This window comes from Mauremys reevesii, linkage group 1, assembly GCF_016161935.1.
Source record: "Mauremys reevesii isolate NIE-2019 linkage group 1, ASM1616193v1, whole genome shotgun sequence".
Lineage (NCBI taxonomy): Eukaryota > Metazoa > Chordata > Testudines > Geoemydidae > Mauremys > Mauremys reevesii.
The window spans coordinates 360447719-360470020 of record NC_052623.1 but is presented as its reverse complement, the minus strand read 5'-3'; the positions used below and the strand labels follow the sequence as shown (position 1 = coordinate 360470020).

General features: G+C 54.8%; 1 protein-coding gene across 1 annotated transcript in view; it reads left to right on the top strand.

The window, feature by feature from the left end:
* Positions 1-22302, top strand: part of SHANK3 (SH3 and multiple ankyrin repeat domains 3) — a 653367-nt gene that overhangs the window by 560901 nt on the left and 70164 nt on the right. Inside the window, exon 19 of the mRNA XM_039498975.1 lies at positions 3772-3896. Within this exon, the coding sequence (XP_039354909.1) occupies positions 3772-3896 (125 nt within the window). The remainder of the gene's footprint in view (positions 1-3771; positions 3897-22302) is intronic.

Genomic DNA, 22302 nt, shown 5'->3' with positions numbered 1-22302 from the left:
ATCTTGAGCAGCGCAAGACGGCATATTCCTGAGGTACAGTGCTGGGAGCTGGGGGGATTTGGAGGGTGCCTTTCTCTGTGTGATTCATGACCAGCTCTAGGAGCATTCATGCAATCTAGCTGGGTGTGGGGCTCCACATGAGGTTATGCTGAGTGATCACAGCGCCGGGAGGGGTTTGCTGCTGGTCACTAACAAGGCATTGTGAAAGACAACCCAGGCTAGAGAGAGTTAGGGGGGCACAGTGGTCCCACAATCCCAGGCTGCACCCCAGGGATCCCATCACACTGACAACTCAAGCCATCGTTCTGTCCATGCCCCTATTCCACATACCAACCAACCTACATCCGGTACCAGGAGCCGGCCTGACAGTGCCTCAGATCTCAGCGCCTGTGCCCATTGGCCATCACCATCTCCTCAGTCGCACATCAACACCAACTGAAGGCCCAATTTTGGCACGTCCGTCAAGAGATGCAAAGCCCCTGTGTCACTGCCTCCGTGGCCCCTCCATCATCTTTGGGGGCGGGCGTTCTCGCCCTGTTCGCCCACCATTGGGGCAAGATCACCATGGATCATGGGTCCTGGAGATCATGCAACATGGCTACTCTATAAAGTTCCTCACCGTTCCCTCCCACCGGGGGCCTCTCCCAGACGCCTCCAGGGAGCCTCGCCCACCACACGACATGAGGCGGACGCCCTCCTAACAAAGGGTGTGATCGCGCCCGTGCCTGTCCCCTTCGTCAACAAGGGCTTCAACTGCCCGTACTTCCTCATTCCAAAGAAGGGTGGGGACCTCTGCCTATCCTCAATCTCTGCTTACTCAACACCTTCCTCAGGAAGACCAAGTTCCTATGGTGACCCTCGCATCCATCATTCCCTCCCTCCCTCCCTCCCTCCACATCAGCATTGGTCCTTGTCCTCCTGAGACTCTGCCTCAAGGACGCTATAGCACTGCCTCAAGTGACTGATATAATTTCACAGAACTATGGCCAGATGATGCACCCCACCCCACCCAGCCCTCCTCTCACAGTTGGGATGCTCAGTGGTTGTCAGCTCAAGAGACTGAGTGTTTCCCAGAGTTTCAGGACGTTCTCTTAGGAAACCATCCATTAGATATATTTACATGATGATGTGGAGATGTTTCTCTGTGTGGCCCTAGTCGTAGGATACACCTCTTATGCAGACGTCTTCGCTTATATTGGAGTATTTACTTCCCCTAAAGGGAAAAGGACTTTCCACTTATGAGAGATCCCACACCCCTCTGGGACTTAAATTTGGTTTTGTCAGTGTTAATAGGTCCTCCTTTTGAGCCTATGGCTACCTGTTTATTAATGCATCTCTTACTGAAAGTAGCGTTCCCAGTCGCTGGTGAGAGGCTGAGAGAACTATGGGCATTAGCTGCAGACCCCCAGGGTGCAGTTGTCTTTAAGCACAGGGTTTATTTAGGACCTCGCCTTGTGTTTCTGACTACGGTGGTTTTGGATTCCCACCTTAGTCAGTCTATCTACGTACCAGCCTTTTCTCTAAAGCTACACTGTCATGAGGATGAAGAGAGCTCCTGTACTTTGGATGCCCACAAGGCATTCGCCTTTTACTTGGACAGGTGTAGACTCATTAGTGTCCCTCAGCTGCTCTTTTCCTTCACTGACAGAATGAAGGGGCAGCCTGTGTCTTCACAGAGAATATCAACCTGGATCTGAGCTCTGCTCTGCATTACACGCTTGTGTCGGTATCATAAGTGTTATGTCTGGGGTCTGTACAGCCCCGCCGGAGGACAGGGCTGGGGGCGGTACAGCCGCACCGGAGGAGCTGCTGGCGAGGGGCCCTGGCTCCTGGGAGCGGCGGCCCCATGTTCTGCTCCTTTCACCACTGCAGTTCCTGGGAGAGCCCTGTGGCTCAACAGATACCGATTTCTATCTGCGGATATCTGCATCCGTGGGTATAAATTTGTATCCGCTCAGGGCTCCAGTCACGGAACATTTTGGGGCGGGAGTGAGGGGGTCGGTACCGTACCGTATCGGAGGCAGGCTCTGGAACAGCCTCCCACTGGAAGCGGGTGGGGGACAAAAGGCCTAGCTATTTTTAAGGCAGGTTTATGAATGGGATGGTATGATCAGCTGCCTGTGACAGCAGGGGTGGGACTCGATGGCCCAGAAGGTCCCTTCCAGTCCTGTGTCCAATGTTCCTATGTCCAGTCTTGTCCCCAGCCACATGAGCTTAGGGAGAAAGAAATTCCCACAGAGTCAGGGATAGCCCCTGGCAGCCATAGACTGCAGCAGCAGCCAGGAGCGGCGCCAGGGCTTCTGGCGCCATAGGCAGAATTCGGGGGGCGGCATTTTGTGCGCTCCCCACGGGGAGCACGGGAGCTTCCGGTTCCGCTCCCATCGCACCGCCGAAGAAGGACCTTCCTCCGAAATGCCGCAGGCGACAGCGGCAGTCATTGAGCTGCTCAATTGCCTGCCACTGTTTTCCACGGCACGTCGGCAGAAGGTCCTCCTTTGGCGGCGCAATGGGAGCGGAACCGGAAGCTCCCGTGCGCCCTGTGGGGAGCACACAAAATGCCGCCCTCCGAATCCTGGCGCCCTAGGCAACCGCCTGGGGTCACCTAATGGAAGCGCCGGCCCTGCCAGCAGCAGCCAGAGCCCAGGAGGAGCCATCCAGCTGCAGCAAACCCCTGTTTTTCCATCAGGGACCTAGATCCCGGTGAGGCAGGAAACAGCAGCCCAGCCAAGGCCTTTGCTGCAGGGGTCTCAAACTTCACTCCACCACAACTCCCTTCTGACAACAAAAATTACTCCACGACCCCAGGAGAGGGGACTGAAACCTGAGCCTGCCTCCCTGGGTGGGATGGGGGGCAAAGCCCAAGGGATTCTGCCCCAGGCAGGTGGCCTGTAACCTGAGCCCCATCCCCTAGGGCTGAAGCGCTCGGGCTTTGGCTTCAGTTCCAGTTGATGGGGGTTCCCTTTTGGCCCTGGGCAGTGGGGCTCAGGCTTTGGCTTCAGCACCAGTAATGCCAGCCCTGGTGACCCCATTAAAACAGAGTCATGGCCCACGTTGGGGTCCTGACCCACAGTTTGAGAACTGCTGCCCTATGGCATTCCTGCAGGTGGTATTTTTCTCTCTGTTCCTGGATACCTGCAACGGTCTCCTTTATGGGGGTCAGACAGCATACCCTCGCCTTCTCCCCACACTGCTCCACACAAGGGAGCAATCCATATTCCCCCCCATCCCCCCGTGATGGTTCCCAGTACCTCCTAGGCAAAATGACTCACCATGGCTGGACAGCAAAGTCGGATGGGGTGGGTGGAGGATGGGATGTAAGGGAGCAGGGAGTAGAGGCTGGAAGGGGATTTTGGTTGTTGGTGGGGAGGAAATTTCATGTGTATTGGGGACCATATTTCCTAGCCAGACGTGTGGTTAAAGTCTAAGTAAGCATGGACCCTCTTTCTGTAGGTACGTGGCTCTGGGAGAGGGACTGGGGTGAGTGGCTGTGGGCATCTTGTGGAGGATGAATGCGACTCTGTGTGAGAGGTAAATGTGGCTCTGGGGGGCCACTAGCAGGTTGTACAGTGATGAACATCACAGAAATGACTGTACATAAATAGCATTAAATCACCATGCTGCAAGGGGAGCGGGTCAGGTGCTCAGCAGAGACACCTCGGCTTGGTCTCTGAGCCAGTAAAACTCCTGGAGAGCTTTTTCCTAGACGTCACTGAATGTTCTGTTGCCTCCCTGCTGCGTACTGCTAATTGGGGCTTGGTCTTTCTCTTTCAGCGGAGACTCCAATTGAGGAGTTCACCCCGACTCCAGCCTTCCCAGCGCTCCAGTACCTGGAGTCAGTGGATGTGGAAGGTGTGGCCTGGAAAGCAGGACTTCGCACGGGAGACTTTCTGATTGAGGTAAGCGCCAGAGGCTGAGGAGAGCTAGGTGTGCTCATTACTAAGGTTAAGATTCCGTCACGGTTATTTTGAGTAAAAGTCATGGACAGGTCATGGGCTATAAACAAAAATTCATGGAAGCCAATGACCTGTCCCGGACTTGTACTAAAAATAAGCATGACAAAAGGGGGCTGACATGGTGGGGGAGGAGATGAGAACTGAGCACCACTGCAGAAAGGCAGGGGTCCAGCACCTACTGCCCATGGCGGCTCGGAGCTGTGGGGGCCCCCTGCTGCCCACAGCGGCTCAGAGCTCCAGGGCCCCTGCCAGCTGACTGCTCTGGCCCACCACCCTGGGGCTGGAAAATGTCACATAGGTTTCTGTATGTCATGGAATCCGTGAGCTCTGTGATATAATCTTACCCTTACTCATTACTTAAATCTCTGAATCTGCCTCCTGTCTCGGCTCCTCCAGTAAACCCTCCAGCTTCTCCAGATGTGACAATGCAGCCAGGGAAGTCATGCAAGCAGCTCTGTGCTTCCCATTCCACCAGTCGGGAAACAGGCTGACTTGGCTGTGATGGGAGGTACCCTGGGGTGAAGCCTGGAAGCTGCTGGAACCGCTGTGCCCCCTGACTAGTCAGCTGGGTTGGCCTCTCACACTGCATTAGCTGATGACACACAGCCAGCCCTTCTGGGCCCTATCACCACACAACACGACAGCAGGTGGCACCACGCCCCCAACTGAGTTACCTGCGTGCTTTACCCGAGCCACTCATGGGCCAACAATGGAGGCACCAGCCAATTTCCCAGCTCCCCAGCCTTGCCCCCCTACTGGAGCAGAAACCCAGAATTATTCCGTCCTGCACCAGTCAGGGGTCTGTACGGTGCAAGCTCAGTAATTAGCCTGCTTCCCCCTCGCTGTGGGGAAGATACGCACCAGCCTTTGTTACAGAGCTGAGATTCCCTAACACTTCACTCCGACACACGGGTTAAGATAAAACAGGTTTATTAACTACAGAAAGATAGATTGTAAGTGATTATCAGTGATAGCAAACAGATCTAAGTAGATACCCTGCAGATAAACAAAAACCGCAATCGAAGCCCAATATACTAGATAAGATTTGAATCAAACAGTGTCTCAGCCGTTAGCTAGTACAAGCAGTTTGTAGAAGTTCTATACACAGGCAGGAATCCGCTCTTCCAGCCTCGGAGCAGCACTTCCCCCAGTTCACTCGTTGTTTCTAAAGTGTTTCCAGGCATTGAGCTGTAGCGGGAGTGAGGCCCCTTGGTGATGTCACTTCCCCCTTTGTTCCAAGAGAAGTTCCCAGCCCAGTTTGTGGAAAAATACAGGTACCAAAATGGAGTTCAGTATCCTCCGGTCTAGTCACATGCCCTGGCGTCTTGATGAGTCATGGCAGCCATTATCCATAGGCTGTCTGAAGTGTTCCCTGGTGAGGACAAGTCTTTTCCATGGCTATTGTTTTTGTTGATGGGCCATTAACACTGTCTAGCTCAGGGGTGGGCAAACAATGGCCCGGGGGCCGCATCCGGCCCTTCAGATGTTTTAATCCAGCCCTCAGCTCCCACCGGGGAGCAGGATCCGGGGCTTGCCACACTCCAGCTGGGGAGTGGGGTTGGGGGCTTGCCCCCCTCCATGCGTGTTGTGGCTCCGCATGGCTCCTGGAAGCAGCAGCATGTTCCCCCTCCAGCTCATATGCGTAGGGGCAGCCAGGGGGGTCCACACGCTACCCCCACCCCAAGCGCCACCCCCGCAGCTCCCATTGGCCAGGAACCACAGCCAATGGGAGCTGCAGGAGTGGCACCTGCATACCGGGCAGCACACATAGGAGCCCGAGGGGCACATGCCATTACTTCTGGGAGTTGCTTGAGGTAAGCGCCACCTGGAGCCTGCACCCCTGACCCCCTCCCACGCCCCAACCCCCTGCCCCAGCCCTCATCCCCTTCCTGCCTTCCAAACCCCTCCGTCCCACCCCAGAGCTCGCCCTCCCCCCCTGCTCCCCAACCCTCTGCCCCAGCCCGGAGCTCTCTCCCACACCCTGAACTCCCCATTTCTGGCCCCACGCCAGAGCCCGCACCCCCAGCCAGAGTCCTCACCCCAACCCCCAGTTTCATGAGCATTCTTGGCCCGCCATACAATTTCTATTCCCAGATGTGTCCCTTGAGCCAAAAAGTTTGCTCACCTCTGGTCTAGCTTCTTCATTGTTGTACATGAAAGGCTAATTGTGGGCGTTTCCAGCTTCACAACATCTTTCAGTAACACACACACACACACAACAAAACTTCACATACAATGTCAGCACGTACAATCCAACCAGATATTAACGTTCAACAGACCCAGGCTTTTAGAGTGATACCTCACAAGGCAGACTTTGTACAAAACAGCCTAATTATAGTACAGTGGTGAATATGAGGGTGCGAGGGTGTCTCAATGTCCCCTGCCACTAACCAGGAATCATAATAATAATCGAGGTTAGAAATAGAAATGGTCCACTGGATGCCATAAAGTCGCTCTCCTGGAGGCCTGTGCAAGATTGTTCACCACAGGACATTTACTGGAGCAGTTTGAAATATCACAGCTCCTGGGGCTTCCAGCCAGGTATTGCGTTGAGCTGATACAGAGCATTGCACTCTTCCAGCGCCATGCCGCAGGCTCCAGCAGTTTCAGCAGAAAGTCAGAGACAATCAGTAGATAGCTATGCTCTGCCTTTCATCTGCCTTAATGACATTTTTGTACGTGGAATTCCCTGATTTTGTTAAAACAACAACAACCAAACTTGAACTTTTGTGGTATTGTTTCCTAATGCTGCTGTATAGATAGTTAAGTATTAGAATGAAGAAAATCTTATTACCGTATATGCTAGTGTGTAAACAGACGCTCAGAATCCAGCCACACCGATCAGTAAAAAAACCAAAAAAACCCTGACCAGCCTTTACGCTGACATGGCTTGTGTGTCCATGGCTGGGGCTGGGGCGTAGCAAGACATCCTGCCTGGGGAGCCCAGCCCTTGAGTCGGGGACGATGAGTTACCTGGTGTGGGAAGCATACAGACGCTTTGTCAACATTATTTAGTATTCATACGACATTCACTCCCCGAGCTGCTGGTGCTGATCAGAACCCCAGTGCGCTGGGTGCTGTGTTAACACACAGGCTGACGACATTCACTCCCCGAGCTGCTGGTGCTGATCAGAACCCCAGTGCGCTGGGTGCTGTGTTAACACACAGGCTGACGACATTCACTCCCCGAGCTGCTGGTGCTGATCAGAACCCCAGTGCGCTGGGTGCTGTGTTAACACACAGGCTGACGACATTCACTCCCCGAGCTGCTGGTGCTGATCAGAACCCCAGTGCGCTGGGTGCTGTGTTAACACACAGGCTGACACAAGGTGTGGGGGGGACAATTGGATGGATTCACAAGAGAGTGAGCTGGGGGGTTAGACAAGTAGCTGCCAAGCCACTATGAGTCCATATTTCATTATCCATGTTGAGCCTGAACTATTCCCTGCTTCATCGATTCCAAGGCCAGCAGGGACCACTGTGATCATCTCGTCTGACCCCTGCACAGCACAGGCCAGAGACCTGCCCCAGTAATATTGGATCTGGGTGGTTGGTTCTGGCACTTTCCTTGAAACCTTCATACCTTTGGTGCCATTGGAGTCTCTGCTCTAGCTCAGACTGGTGCCAGCATCACAGCTGTGGGGTCTGTTACTCTGACTGTTGCCGAGTTTGGTTCAGTGGAGTTCTTAGATCTGAGAAAAGCTAGTTACACCCAGTTCAGTTTCTGCTGCTTGTAGAGAGCCAGACAGTGGAGCAGGGACTTCGTCTGAGCCTTATTTACGTCCTTGGACTGTTCTTGGGTGCGCTACCCTTGGTGGGCCACCTGGGCCTTGCACTTCAGTAACATCATGAAAGAGATAAAGGTAATAATTGGAGATATACCAATCTCCTAGAGCTGGAAGGGACCTTGAAAGGTCATTGAGTCCAGCCCCCTGCCTTCACTAGCAGGACCAATTTTTTGCCCCAGATCCCTAAGTGGCCTCCCCAAGGATTGAACTCACAATCCTGGGTTTAGCAGGCCAATGCTCAAACCACTGAGTTATTCCCCCCTCCCCCAGCCAAGCCGAAGCCACCGCCTCTTAAAAAGGGAAGGAAACTTGTGGCGGCGTCCCAGCTCCTTCTCGCGTATCCCCTGCAATGTGGTAGGGGCAAATGTGGTTTCTGCCGGTCAGAAGAGAAGGAGGAAGAACCAGTGAGCGGAGTGAAACAGAAACTTCCCCACTGGCCAGGTTATCCCATAATAGTCCATCACTGGGTTTCTTAACCTCCCTCTGAAGCATTGGACAGTGTCGCTTGTCAGAGACAGGCTACTGACCCAGCAGGACAATCCCTTTGGTCTGACATGGCCTCTTGGGCCCAATTTATACCTGAGGAAAATAGGCAGGAGTTTCTTGAACTCTTGAAGAAGGGCTAGGAGGAGACAAAGCACTCTGTGATGGCTTCCTTCACATCTCCGACACTGAAACCAGGTCTTCGGCCGCAGCTGGGACTTTTCCATTCCAAGGCTGAGGAGGTTTTTAAAAACTGAAGTGCCCTCAAGGCAAGAGCCAGGCATTCGGACCTGAGCCAGCCCACCGTGTGAGGGCTGTCAGCCCCCTGTTCCAGCTGTTCTCAGGGACGGCACAACCCAGAGCCAGACATCAGGGAAGCTAGACAGACCTTGCAGGGGCGTTAGGGAGCCTCCCCTCTGCATCTCTCCAGCCTCAGTGGGCGCTGTGTCTAGGACTGAGGCTATATTTAGGCTTGGCAGAATTCACTTTGTATTTTTATATCATTGTGACAGATAAAATCAGTGTTTATTTTAAGCATTTTTTTCCACATTTGTGAAAAATTATGTGTGGGGGGCGGTCGGTCAGACAATTATTTAATGACAGTAAAAGTTGAGAGTCAAGAAGTTAGAGCTTTACAAACTGTTAAACATCACATGTCCAAATATACAAACTAAATGTCCATAAATCCGCAAATCCCAACCGGTTTTACAGGTCATTCACTAGTCTATTTGCAACAAGCCTAAGTCAAAATTCTAAATCACTGGCAGGGCCAGCTCCAGACCCCAGCGCGCCAAGCGCGTGCTTGGGGCGGCGTGCCGCGGGAGGGCGGCAGGAGGCTCTGGTGGACCTCCTGCAGGCATGCCTGCGGAGGGTCCGCTGGTCCCGCAGCTTCGGTGGTCTGCAGGAGGTCCACCGGAGCCGCAGGACCGGCGACCGCCAGAGTGCCCCCCGCGGCGTGCCGCCCTGCTTGGGGCAGTGCAATTCCTAGAGCCGCCACTGATCACTGGGTTTTGACTCTAATAATTTCTGAAGCAGCATTTTTCTTACTTTGCCTATCTGTACATTTCTGTTGTTATTGATGGAAATATTTTTGTTGGTTTCTGCCTGCACAGTGAAATTGATGTTAACCAACATATCCTGATACAAATCTAATTCTTCAAGCCTAGATATACTAGAAGGCTCAGAGACAGCTCTGAAGTTAGATCTGCCTTCTCCATTTATCTCACCTTTTGGGGAATGCTTAACCCAACTTTTTCCAGCATAACAGAAGATCTGTTTGGACTGTTGGGTCCTGGAGATCATCACCCAGTTTCGTGAGATCCTTTTGTAGCTCTTCGCAGTCTGCCTGGGACTTAACTATCTTGACTAGTTTTGTATCATCTGTGAATTTTGCCACCTCACTGTTTACCCCTTTTTCCAGATCATTTATGAATATATTGAATAGGTCTAAGCCCCGTACAGACCCCTGGGGGACACCACTATTTACCTCTCTCTATTCTGAAAACTGAGCATTTATTCCAACCCATTGTTTCCTATCTTTTAACCAGTTACCATCCATGAGAGGACCTTCCCTCTTATCCCATGACAGCTTACTTTGCTTAAGAGCCTTTGGTGAGGAACCTTGTCAAAGCTTTTCTGAAAATCTAAGTACACTATATCCACTGGATCCCCTTGTCCACATGCTTGTTGACCCCCTCAAAGAATTCTAGTAGATTGGTGAGGCATGATTTCTCTTTACAGAAAGTATGTTGACTCTTCCCCAACAAATTATGTTAATCTATATGTCAGACAATTTTACTATAGTCAGGCTTACCGGCCTGTAATTGCCAGGATCACCTCTGGAGCCCTTTTTAAAAATTGGCGTCACATTAGCTATCCTCCAGTCATCTGGTACAGAAGCTGATTTAAATGAGAGGTTACAGACTACAGTTAGTAGTTCTGCAATTTCACATTTGAGTTCCTTCAGAACTCTTGGGTGAATACCATCTGGTCCTGGTGACTTATTACTGTTTAGTTTATGAATTTGTTCCAAAACCTTCTCTAATGACACCTCAATCTGGGACAGTTCCTCAGATTTGTCACCTAAAAAGAATGGCTCAGGTTTGGGAATCTCCCTCACATCCTTAGCCGTGAAGACTGATGCAAAGAATTCATTTAGTTCTTCTTCGAGTGATTGCTCCAATGCATTCCAGTTAGTTCCAGTTAGCACGGCATCTCGGAACTTTTTCCTAGCAACCCTGTCGCCCCTGAGTGGCGCCGCCATGGCGCTAAATATATACCCCAGCCGGCCCGTCCGCTCCTCAGTTCCTTCTTACCGCCCGTGACGGCCAGTTGGAACTGTGGAGTGCTCTCTGTCCTCCACAACCCTAGCTCTCGCTACTTTTCCTTGTACATAGTTCGTTTAGTGTTAGTATAGTTAGTTCAATAGTTAGTTAGTTAGTGATTTAGGTAAGGATAAGGGGGGTAGTTCCTCCCTTTCCTCCCCCGGTGCGGGCTCATGCCCAAGGCACCGGGCTTTAAGCCCTGCGCAGCGTGCCAGAGGCCTATGCCGGTTGGTGATCCCCACGGCTCTTGCCTCCGTTGCCTGGGCGAAGGACACCGCACGGACAAGTGCGCTATCTGCTCGGCTGAGCGAGACATTCGCCTCAAACAGCTCCTTATGGAGGCGCCCTCCAACCCCGCACCGGTGCAGAGTGCACGTGCCTGCCGGCGACCAAGAAGACCCGCGCCGCTTCTTCAGACAGTCAGCAGCTCGCGAAAGCAGTGGCAAAAGCCCGCACGGAGGATGCCGCGAGTGGCTGCGGGCGTGCCCTGGGCCTCGACGCGCCGCCGAGTCCGGCATCGCCGGCACCGACCGTGGTGGAGCCAAGGCTGCCGCCAACACCGGAGACGTTCTCCTCGCGCGTGAGCTAATCCGCTCATAGAGGCACCGAGCCTCCAGCCCGGCACCGCCGGTGCGGACTGTCACATCAGTGGGGAAACCGCCAGGATGACACGGCCGCCTCCCTGGACGAACGGCACGGAAGGCGCCCGATCCCGTCCCGCCGCAGGTGATCTCGACGCCGCCTCATCTCGCACCGAGCACCATCCCGACGCTCATCCCGCCACCGGCACCATCCTCTGAGTCCTCCCGCACCGTCCAGATCCAGGTCACCGCCGCAGGTACCGCCGAGATCTCCATCCCGCACGCACCGCGACTCGCGAAGTCCTTCCCGCACCGCAGATCCCGGTCCGCCGAGCTCCCGGCGCCGGTCGAGCTCCCGGCACCGTGGTGGCCGACGGTCGCGATCGCCCAGCCGCCGCTACTTTATCGACCGGAGGGTCTCCGCCCTCTGCGGGTCATTCCCTCGGCGCCGGCACCGCCTGGCCATCCCGCCCAGCGCCGGTGGCCTCCGTGCAGACGATGCCGCCCAGCAGTTGCCGACCCGCAAGGACTCCATCACGAGCAGTGGGGCTACTGGGTCCCTGGGCGCACCATGAGGCACAGGGCACCATGGGACCGCTGGGACCAGACTCCCGAGGCGACAGTTAGCCGACCGCCTCCCTCTCACGAGGTCCCGCTCCTACGGACCGCCAACCCGCCACTCCGCAAGAGAAAGCGGAGGTCCAGCCACCAGCCCCGGTGCCAGAACCTATCGGACAGGGCGACGAGGCGGTGGCAGGGGCTGTGGCCAACGAGCCCCCGCCCATTGACCTTCGGGCCTTTCAGGAACTGCTTCGCCGCGTGGCGGCGGCCATGGGCCTTCCCGTGGCGGAGGTCCAGGAGGATGAGGACCCGATCCCCAATGTGGTCGGGCGCGACACTCCCGAGTGGCATTGCCCTTTGTGCGGACAATTCAAAAATGCAACTACGCCTGGCAAACCCCGCTTCTTCAGCCTACAGCACGCGGGTCGAGCGTAAGTACTTAGCCCCGACTGGCTATGAGTACCTCTATTCCCACCCTACTCCGGACTCCTGGTCGCTCAATCCGTCAACGACCGAGAGACACGCCAACCTGCCCCAGCGCCCAAATCCCGCATGGACCTGCTCGGCCGTAAGGTCTACTCCGCAGGGGGCTTACAAATGCGGATTGCCAACATTATGGTCCTTCTCGCCAGGTACGTCTTTGACATCCTGACGTCCCTGGCGAAATTCACGGAGCTCCTGCCATCAACATCTCGTCAGGAGTTCTCGGCCTTGTTGGAGGAGGGAAAGAGGTCCTCCAGATCCTCTATCACGGCTGCCCTCGACGCCGCGGACTCCGGGGCTCGGACCTTGGCATCGGGCGTGACGATGAGGCGCATCTCCTGGCTGCAATCTTCTACCCTGCCGCCGGAGGTGCAGTATACTCTCCAGGATCTCCCGTTCGACACCCAGGGTCTGTTTTCCGAGAAGACGGATTCTCGGATCCAGACCCTGAAGGACGGTCGCATCGCCATCCGCACGCCGAATGCACACGCCGCGACACAGCGCAGACCCTTCCGCCGCAACCAGCCCGCTACCAACAGCGCGGCCCAGAACCGCCGCCGCCGCCGGGCAATCGGCGGAACCAGGCAGGCCTCGTCCAAGGCTCCCAGGGGCCAAGTCCGCTTTTGATGGGACGCCGAGGACGGCCCATCTCTCTCCCTACCGGATCCTTCCCGTTATTTTACAACCGCTTTCCCATTTCTTTTTCGGCGTGGTCCCATTTGACATCGGACAGCTGGGTGTTGCAAACAGTCCAGTCAGGATACCGCCTTCAATTTGTTTCGCCCGCCTTCCCACCCACCCTCCCTGTCCTCTTCAGGGACCCTCTCACGAGCAAGTCCTCTTGCAAGAGGTCCAGACTCTGTTGAGCGTGGTGCCATAGAAGCAGTGCCTCAAGACAGGCGGGCAGGGATTCTACTCCCGCTATTTCCTTATCCCCAAAGCGAAAGGCGGGCTACGCCCTATCCTGGACCTTCGCGAGCTGAACAAGTTCCTGCTCAAGCCCAAGTTTCGCATGGTCACCTTGGGGACCATCATTCCTCCCTGGATCCGGGAGATTGGTTTGCCGCCTCGACATGAAGGACGCTTACTTCCATGTCGCCATCTATCCTCCTCATCGACGCCCGATTTGTGCTCGCAACGCCCACTACCAGTTTGCGGTGTTGCCATTCGGTCTCTCCACCGCACCGAGGGTCTTTACCAAATGCATGGCGGTGGTCGCCGCAGCCCTCCGCCGCCGCCAGATCCACGTGTATCCGCTGGACGACTGGCTGGTTCGCGGACAATCTCGACAACTAGTGCTGGGCCAGGTGGCAGAGATCCGGTCCTCTTCCGCGGCTCGCCTCCTCATCAACGCCGAAGTCCACTTTCATCCCTTCTCAGCGCGTGGAGTTCATCGGAGCGGTCCTCGACTCCACCATAGCCCGGCCTGTCTCCCTCGCGCCCGCCATCAAACGATGGTCACCCTCATCACGGACCTAGTCACCTTCCCGACCACGACGGTGCGCTCCTGCCTCCGCCTCCTGGGCCACATGGCGGCTTGCACGTATGTGACCCACCTCCGCCCAGTCCTGGCTGGCGCCGGTGTACCGCCACATCGGGACCCGCCGAGATGGTGGCTCGACCCGAGACCGTGTGTGCCGGGATCCTGTTCCACCCTCCGCGCCCGTCCGCCACGCCACCACGGACGCCGGCACTCGGTTGGGGGGCCCACCTGGGCGATCTCCACACCCAAGGCCTCTGGTCGACCCAGGAGCTCGCCCTGCATATCAATGTCCGCGAGCTGCGTGCGATCCGTCTAGCCTGCCAAACTTTCTGCCCCCATCTGCAAGGCCGATGTGTGACAGTATGCACGGACAATACGACAGCAATGTTCTACGTGAACAAGCAGGGCGGAGCGCGCTCTTCCCCCCTATGCAGGGAGGCGATGCTTCTGTGGGACTTCTGTGTGACCCACTCCATTCACCTTCAAGCGTCCTTTCTTCCGGGAGTGCAGAACACGCTGGACGACCGGCTCAGCAGGTCGCTCCTCTCACACGAGTGGTCCCTCCGTCCAGACGCCGCCCACACAATCTTCCGGAGGTGGGGTTTCCAGATAGACCTATTCGCCTCCAGGGAGAACAGGAAGTGCCACCGGTTTTGTTCATTCCAGGGTCGCCGCCAGGCTCCTGTCCGACGCCTTTCTACCCCTGGACGGATCGCCTCCTCTATGCCTTCCTCCAGTTCCGCTGCACCGAGTGCTCCTGAAGCTTCGGAGAGACAGAGCCCACGTCATTCTCATAGCGCCGGCCTGGCCGAGGCAGCACTGGTACACCCTGCTGCTCGAGCTCTCCGTTCGGGAACCCATCCCCCTCCCGCTGTGGCCGGACCTCATCACCCAGGACTTCGGCAGACTCCGCCATCCGAACCTGCAGTCCCTCCATCTTACAGCTTGGTACCTGAGTGGCTGACCCACGCAGAGAGGGGCTGCTCCGCGGCAGTTCAGCAGGTCCTCCTGGAAAGCCGCAAGCCTTCCACGCGCTCCACTTACCTCGCGAAGTGGAAGAGGTTCGCGCGGTGCGATCAGCGTTCTCTGAATCCATCGGTACCTACCATCCTCGACTACCTGTGGTACCTTAAGGAGCAAGGTCTTGCAGTCTCCTCATTGAAGGTTCACCTCGCGGCAGTGTCCGCCTTCGTCCATCGCTGGAAGGTCGGTCCATCTTCTCCAACCAGATGGTTTCCGCAAAGGCTTGGACCGCTTATACCCGTCCGACCCGACCTGGGATTTGAACCTCGTCCTGGCCAAACTGATGGGTCCCCTTCGAGCCCTTGGCCACGTGTTCACTACTCTACCTCTCCTGGAAGACAGCTTTCTCGCCGCCATCACATCCGCGAGACGAGTTTCGAGCTGAGCGCTAACGGTGGGCCCACCTTACACCGCCTTCCATGCAGACAAGGTACAGCCGCCACATCCGCCTTCCTCCCTAAGGTGGTATCGCCTTCCACCTCAACCAGGAGATCTTCCTCCCGGTCTTCTTCCCGGCCGCATGCCTCGGAACAACAGCTTCACACCCTGACGTCCGCAGGGCGCCGCTTTACATCGAGCGAACGACGCCTTTCCGCGTCGACCCAGTTGTTTGTCGCCGCCGACCGCATGAAGGGTGAGCCGGTCTCCTCCCAGACAATTTCGTCCTGGGTGACTGCATGCATTCGAACCTGTTACGAGCTTGCTCGCGTCGCCATGCCGCCTCACCGCCCACTCGACAAGGGCGCACGCCTCATCGGTTGCCTTCCTGGCCAACGCCCCGATCCAGGACATCTGTCGAGCGCCACCTGGTCTTCAGTCCACACCTTCGCCTCACTACGCGTTGGTGCAGCAGTCTAGAGACGATGCCGCCTTCGGCTCTGCGGTATTACACTCCGCCACGTCTCACTCCGACCCCACCGCCTAAGGTAAGGCTTGGGAATCACCTAACTGGAATGCATTGGAGCAATCACTCGAAGAAGAAAAGACGGTTACTCACCTGTAGTAACTGGTGTGCTTCGCGCTGTGTTGCTCCAATCCATTCCAGACCCGCCTCCTTCCCCACTGTCGGAGTAGCCGGCAAGAAGGAACTGAGGAGCGGACGGGCCGGCTGGGGTATATATTTAGCGCCATGGCGCGCCACGCTAGGAAAAAGTTCCGAGATGCCGTGCACGCGCGCGCATAACTGGAACTAACTGGAATGGATTGGAGCAACACATCTCGAAGAACACCAGTTACTACAGGTGAGTAACCGTCTTTTTCTCCGCAGTCTTATCGTCCTTGAGTGCTCCTTTAGCATCTCAATCGTCCAGTGGCCTCACTGGTTGTTTAGCAGGCTTCCTGCTTCTGATGTACTTAAAAAAATATTGTTCTTACTTTTTGAGTCTTTGGCTAGCTGTTCTTCAAATTCTTTTTTGGCCTTCTGTAGCAAGCTGCCAACTCACCGGCGTGGTGACTCCTGCTGGTCAGTCTGGGAATTAGCTCATCCAGCTCAGGAGCGCCCTCCTCTGGCCAGTTTCTCCCCTGCCCGTACTTGCCCCTCTGCAGTCTCTTTATCTCCTCCAGTTCAGGCCACGCGTCCCTTCCGAACCATGGTGCCCCATACCTTGGGGTACTGCCCCCCCAGCAGTGTCCCCACACTCTGGGTCTCTCATCCTCAGGGGAACCCCAACCCCCCTATACCCAGCTTGTGTCAGTGGCTACTGCCAGTCGTCATCTAGCCCCTTCTTTCAGGGGCAAACTGCAGTCTGTAATGGCCACTCATCACTGGCAAGGGGGTTGGACCTGCTACCTTTCTAGCCCCAGCTGCCTCCTTTCAGCCTAGTAATTCCCTCAGCCTGGGGAGTCACCAGGCCAGAGCTCCTCAGCTCTGCCTGTCCTTCCCCAGCCCTGCTCTGCCTCAGATACCCTGCTTGCTCTCCCAAGCAGCCTGATCCTCTCTGCTCCCCAGCTGGAGCAAGAGTCTCTACAAGGCAGCTAGGTCCCTCTTGCTCCACTGCTGGAGCAAGACTCACTTCCTTTCCCCAGGAGCCTTTCTTATACGGGCCCATCTGGGCCCTGATTGGCTGCCTCAAGCCCGCTCTTGATTGGCTCCCTGGGGCAGCCCTTTCCTTGGGCTGCTTTTAACCCCTTCCAAACCGGGGTGGGTGACCGCCCCGCTACACCTTACTAATATATTTTTACACTTCATTTGCCAGAGTTTATGCTCCTTTCTGTTTTCCTCACTAAGATTTAACTTCCACTTTTTAAAGGATTCCTTTTCTGCCTCTCACTGCTTCTTTTACTTTGTTGTTTAGCCATGGTGGCACTTCTTAGATTCTCTTACTATGCTTTTTAATTTGGGGTATACATTTAAGTTGAGCATCTATTATGGTGTCTTTAAAAAGTTTCCATGCAGCTTGCAGGGATTTCACTTTTTGCGCTGTACCTTTTAATTTCTGTTTAACTAACCTCCTCATTTTTGTGTAGTTCCCCTTTCTGAAATGAAATGCTACCTTGTTGGGCCGCTGTGGTGTTTTTCCTGCCACGGGGATATTAAATTTAATTATATTATGGTCACTATTACCAAGTGGTCCTCTTGGAGCAGATCCTGTGCTCCACTTAGGACTAAATCAAGAATTACCTCTCCCCCTGTGGGTTCCAGGACTAGCTGCTCCAAGAAGCAGTAATTTAAGGTGTCAAGAAACTTTATCTCTGCATCCCGTGCTGAGGTGACATGTACCCAGTCAATATGGGGATAGTTGAAATCCCCCATTATTACTGAGGTTTTATTTTTGCAGCCTCTCTAATCTCCCTGAGCATTTCACAGTCACTATCACCATCCTGGTCGGTAATAGATCCCTACTGCTGTATTCTTATTATTAGAGCATGGAATTACTATCCATAGAGATTCTGTGGTACAGTTTGATTCCTTTAAGATCCTAGGGTATCCCCCATGTCCCCTTTGGTGCCCATGGCTCACCCGTCTAGTCAGAGCCCACAGGCACTCAGGCCTCATCTTGGGCTTCTGAGAAAATGCCCCATAATGATCCTCGGTGGGCAAGGACATACATCTCCCGCTCCCCGGCCAGCTGCACTGCCCCTCTCCTCCAGCACCCAGTGATGGCTGGTAGAGGGGGAGGGAGGCACTTCCAGCAGTGCCGCCCTACTAGGGCTGTGATGGGGGAGGGGGTGGCAGTGAAGAAACTCCCTCCTGGGGTGTGAGACACCCCTCTTCTGTCCCCCATCCAGGCTGGAGGGGGTGATTGATAGACCCCCCCCCCCCCGCCCTCCAGCAGCACCAAGAGTGGCGTGAGGAAGCAGAGGGGCTGTGGAAAAGTAGAAGCCCCACACTAAGGAGAGAAACAGGCCAGGGCACAGCAGCATCTGTGACGAGGTGGGGAGCGGTTGGTGTCAGGGTCTGGGGGTGCCGGATAAATGAGTTGGGGGTTGGGAAAGGGAGCGGTTGGTGTCAGGGTCTGGGGGCGCCGGATAAATGAGTTGGGGGTTGGGAAAGGGAGCGGTTGGTGTCAGGGTCTGGGGCGCGGATAAATGAGTTGGGGTTGGGAAAGGAGCGTTGGTGTCAGGGTCTGGGGCGCCGGATAAATGAATTGGGGTGGGAAAGGGAGCGGTTGGTGTCAGGGTCGGGGGCGCGGATAAATGAGTTGGGGTTGGGAAAGGAGCGGTTGGTGTCAGGGTCTGGGGCGCCGGATAAATGAATTGGGGTTGGGAAAGGAGCGTTGGTGTCAGGGTCTGAGGGCGCCGGATAAATGTGTTGGGGGCTGGGCACGGGAGCGGTTGGTGTCAGGGTCGGGGGGCGCCGGATAAATGAGTTGGGGGTTGGGAAAGGGAGCGGTTGGTGTCAGGGTCTGGGGGCGCCGGATAAATGAATTGGGGGTGGGGAAAGGGAGCGGTTGGTGTCAGGGTCTGGGGCGCGGATAAATGAATTGGGGTTGGGAAAGGAGCGGTTGGTGTCAGGGTCGGGGCGCCGGATAAATGAGTTGGGGTTGGGAAAGGAGCGGTTGGTGTCAGGGTCTGGGGCGCCGGATAAATGAATTGGGGTTGGGAAAGGAGCGGTTGGTGTCAGGGTCTGGGGCGCGGATAAATGAATTGGGGGTTGGGAAAGGGCGCGGTTGGTGTCAGGGTCTGGGGGGCGCCGGATAAATGAATTGGGGGTTGGGAAAGGGAGCGGTTGGTGTCAGGGTCTGGGGGCGCCGGATAAATGAATTGGGGGTTGGGAAAGGGAGCGGTTGGTGTCAGGGTCTGGGGGCGCCGGATAAATGAGTTGGGGGTTGGGAAAGGGAGCGGTTGGTGTCAGGGTCTGGGGGGCGCCGGATAAATGAGTTGGGGGTTGGGAAAGGGAGCGGTTAATGTCAGGGTCTGGGGGTGCCGGATAAATGAATTGGGGGTTGGGAAAGGGAGCGGTTGGTGTCAGGGTCTGGGGGTGCCGGATAAATGAATTGGGGGTTGGGAAAGGGAGCGGTTGGTGTCAGGGTCTGGGGGCGCCGGATAAATGAGTTGGGGGTTGGGAAAGGGAGCGGTTGGTGTCAGGGTCTGGGGGCGCCGGATAAATGAATTGGGGGTTGGGAAAGGGAGCGGTTGGTGTCAGGGTCTGGGGGCGCCGGATAAATGAGTTGGGGGTTGGGAAAGGGAGCGGTTGGTGTCAGGGTCTGGGGGTGCCGGATAAATGAATTGGGGTTGGGAAAGGAGCGTTAATGTCAGGGTCTGGGGTGCCGGATAAATGAATTGGGGTTGGGAAAGGAGCGGTTCGTGTCAGGGTCTGGGGTGCCGGATAAATGAATTGGGGTTGGGAAAGGGAGCGGTTGGTGTCAGGGTCTGGGGCGCGGATAAATGAGTTGGGGTTGGGAAAGGGAGCGGTTGGTGTCAGGGTCTGGGGGCGCCGGATAAATGAATTGGGGGTTGGGAAAGGGAGCGGTTGGTGTCAGGGTCTGGGGGCGCCGGATAAATGAATTGGGGGTTGGGAAAGGGAGCGGTTGGTGTCAGGGTCTGGGGGTGCCGGATAAATGAATTGGGGGTTGGGAAAGGGGGCTTGGTGTGGAAGATTATCAGGGGAACTCTGTTCTGTTCAGGTTCTTATGTGGCCCTTTTTATTGCGATAGCTGAGCAGCATGCAGCGAGTGACGTTGCAAGCAGGTGTCCCATGTGGGTCTTGCTTTCTCTCCATCCCCAAGGAGGAATTTTGTGGGCTTTTTAAAAATAATGTAGCACGTTACATGTGCTCTATGCTTACGTAAGTAAAGGCTGGCCAGAGAGATGTGCTTTTACTTGGAGGGGAAGGGGGTGAGGTTTTGGGGATGCTTAGTGCTGGGGGAGTTCGTTCCGCAGTCTGGACTGGCCCTGGAGAAAGCTCTGTCTCCTGCGCAAATGAGCTTGACCCTTGCAGTGGACACTAGAGCTCCCAAGTGCAGTTTCCCCTCCCCCAAGGGCTCTAGGTGATCTTTTAGCTACCCACGGCCTTGAATATGAGGACCAAGACCTTGAACTTGACTTGATAGTCTTTGGTAACCCAATTAGCAAGCAGAGGACAGGTGGGATGTGCTTGCGGTTGCCAGTGCTGCTGAGGAGACATTGCAGTGTTCTGTACCAATTGGAGTTTCTTTGGGGTGACTCTTTCATGCCCAGATATAGTGCATTGCTGGAATCCAGGCAGGAGGTGACAAAAGCATGTTTAAATGAAGCCAGGTCATTGTCTACCAGGATGGGACAGAGTCTCTTAGCCAACCACCACTCTCCACCTGCCCAGGCCAAGCTGCACAGGGAGGAGTTTCTGAGCTCAGAGGCTCCCCCGGCCATACACCCCCTGATTCCCATGCCCAGGAGCTGGCCTGCTGGCTCGCCAGGAGTGAGCACTGCTGCTTGTGCCTCCCCACCAGGCTGGCAGCACCAGCCCCGGGCTCGCCTGCACTCACCTCCTCTCTGGCAGCCCAGGCTCACCAACACTTGGATGGTGTCCCCCTCACCACAGCGCCCTGGGTGGTCACCCACCCCTAAGGCTGGCCCTGGTCCCATAGGAAGAAAATCTAAGGGGAAAAGGCATTCAGGAAAGCTGGCAATTCTCAGAGAGACAATAGAACATAAGAACGGCCAGACTGGGTCAGACCAAAGGTCCATCAAGCCCAGTATCCCGTCCTCTGACAGCGGCCAATGGCAGGTGCCCCAAAGGGAATGAACAGACAGGTTATCATCAAGGGATCTCTGCCCTGTCACCCAATCCCAGCTTCTGGCAAACAGAGGCTAGGGACACCATCCCTGGCCATCCCGGCTAATAGCCATTGATGGACCTTCCTCCGTGAATCTATCTAGCTCCCCTTTGAACCCCGTTGTAGTACTGGCCTTCACAACATCCTCTGGCAAGGAGTTCCAGAGGTTGACAGTGTGTTGCGTGAAAAAAAATACTTCCTTGTGTTTGTTTTAAACCTGCTACCTATTAATTTCATTTGTTGGCCCCTTGTTCTAGTATTATGAGGAGGAGTAAATAACACTTCCTTATTTACTTTCTCTGTACCACTTATGATTTTATAGACCTCTATCATATCCCCCCCTTAGTCGCCTCTTTTCCAAGCTGAAAAGTCCCAGTCTTATTAATCTCTCCTCATACAGAAGCTGTTCCACACCCCTGATCATTTTTGTTGCCTTTTTCTGAACTTTTTCCAATTCCAATATATCTTTTTTGAGATGGGGTGACCACATCTGCATGCGGTATTCAAGGTGTGGGTGTACCATGGATTTATATAGGGGCAATATGATATTTTCTGTCTTATTATCTATCCCTTTCTTGATGATTCCCAACATTCTGAGGAATCATCATCCCAACATTCCCAATATTAGATGCACTACAGCAAACAATCCCAATGCGAAGGAGAGATGGGAAAAACAGAAAGTGTCCAGTATGGCCCCACCAGAAGCTCTTTAATGACCTGGAAATCAAAAAGGAATCCTACAAAAAGTGGAAACCTGGCCAGATTGCGGAGGAGTATAAAAGAACAGCACAAACATGTATGGACAAAATCAGAAAGGCGAAGGCAAAAAAAGCAAGGGACATAAAGGGCAGTAAAAAGAGGTTCTCTAAATACATTAGGAGCAAGAGCTGACAAAGGAGAGTGTCGGTCCTCTAGTCAGAAGAGCTAATAAGGAATGACAGCAAGAAGGCTAAGGTGTTCAGTGTGTATTTTGCATCAGTCTTTGATAAAAAGATTAAGCGTGACCAGATGCTTAACACAATTAACATTAACAACAAGGGGTGGAACACAATCCAGCACAGGGGGAAAGCAAGTTAAAGAATAGTTAGATAAATCGGACGTATTCAAGTCTACAGAGCTTGACAGAATTCACCTTAGGGAACATAAGGAACTAGCTGAAGCAGTGTCAGAACTGTGAGCCGTTATCTTCGAGAACTCCTTGTGAGGAAGTGGAGGGGACTGGTTTTAATGTTTCCTCTGAATACTGCGTGGGTGCCTCAGTTTCTGTCCGACACTCTGTCTCCTGGCAACTAATGGCCCGGGCCCTTCCCCCCTGCAAGGTGATAGCTAAAGGTGTGGGAGAACAAAGAGATCAGGTGACCTCCTGGCCCAGGAAAGAGACAAAGCCCAGAGAGGAGGGGCTGGAAGGGTTTTCAGTCTGGAGCTG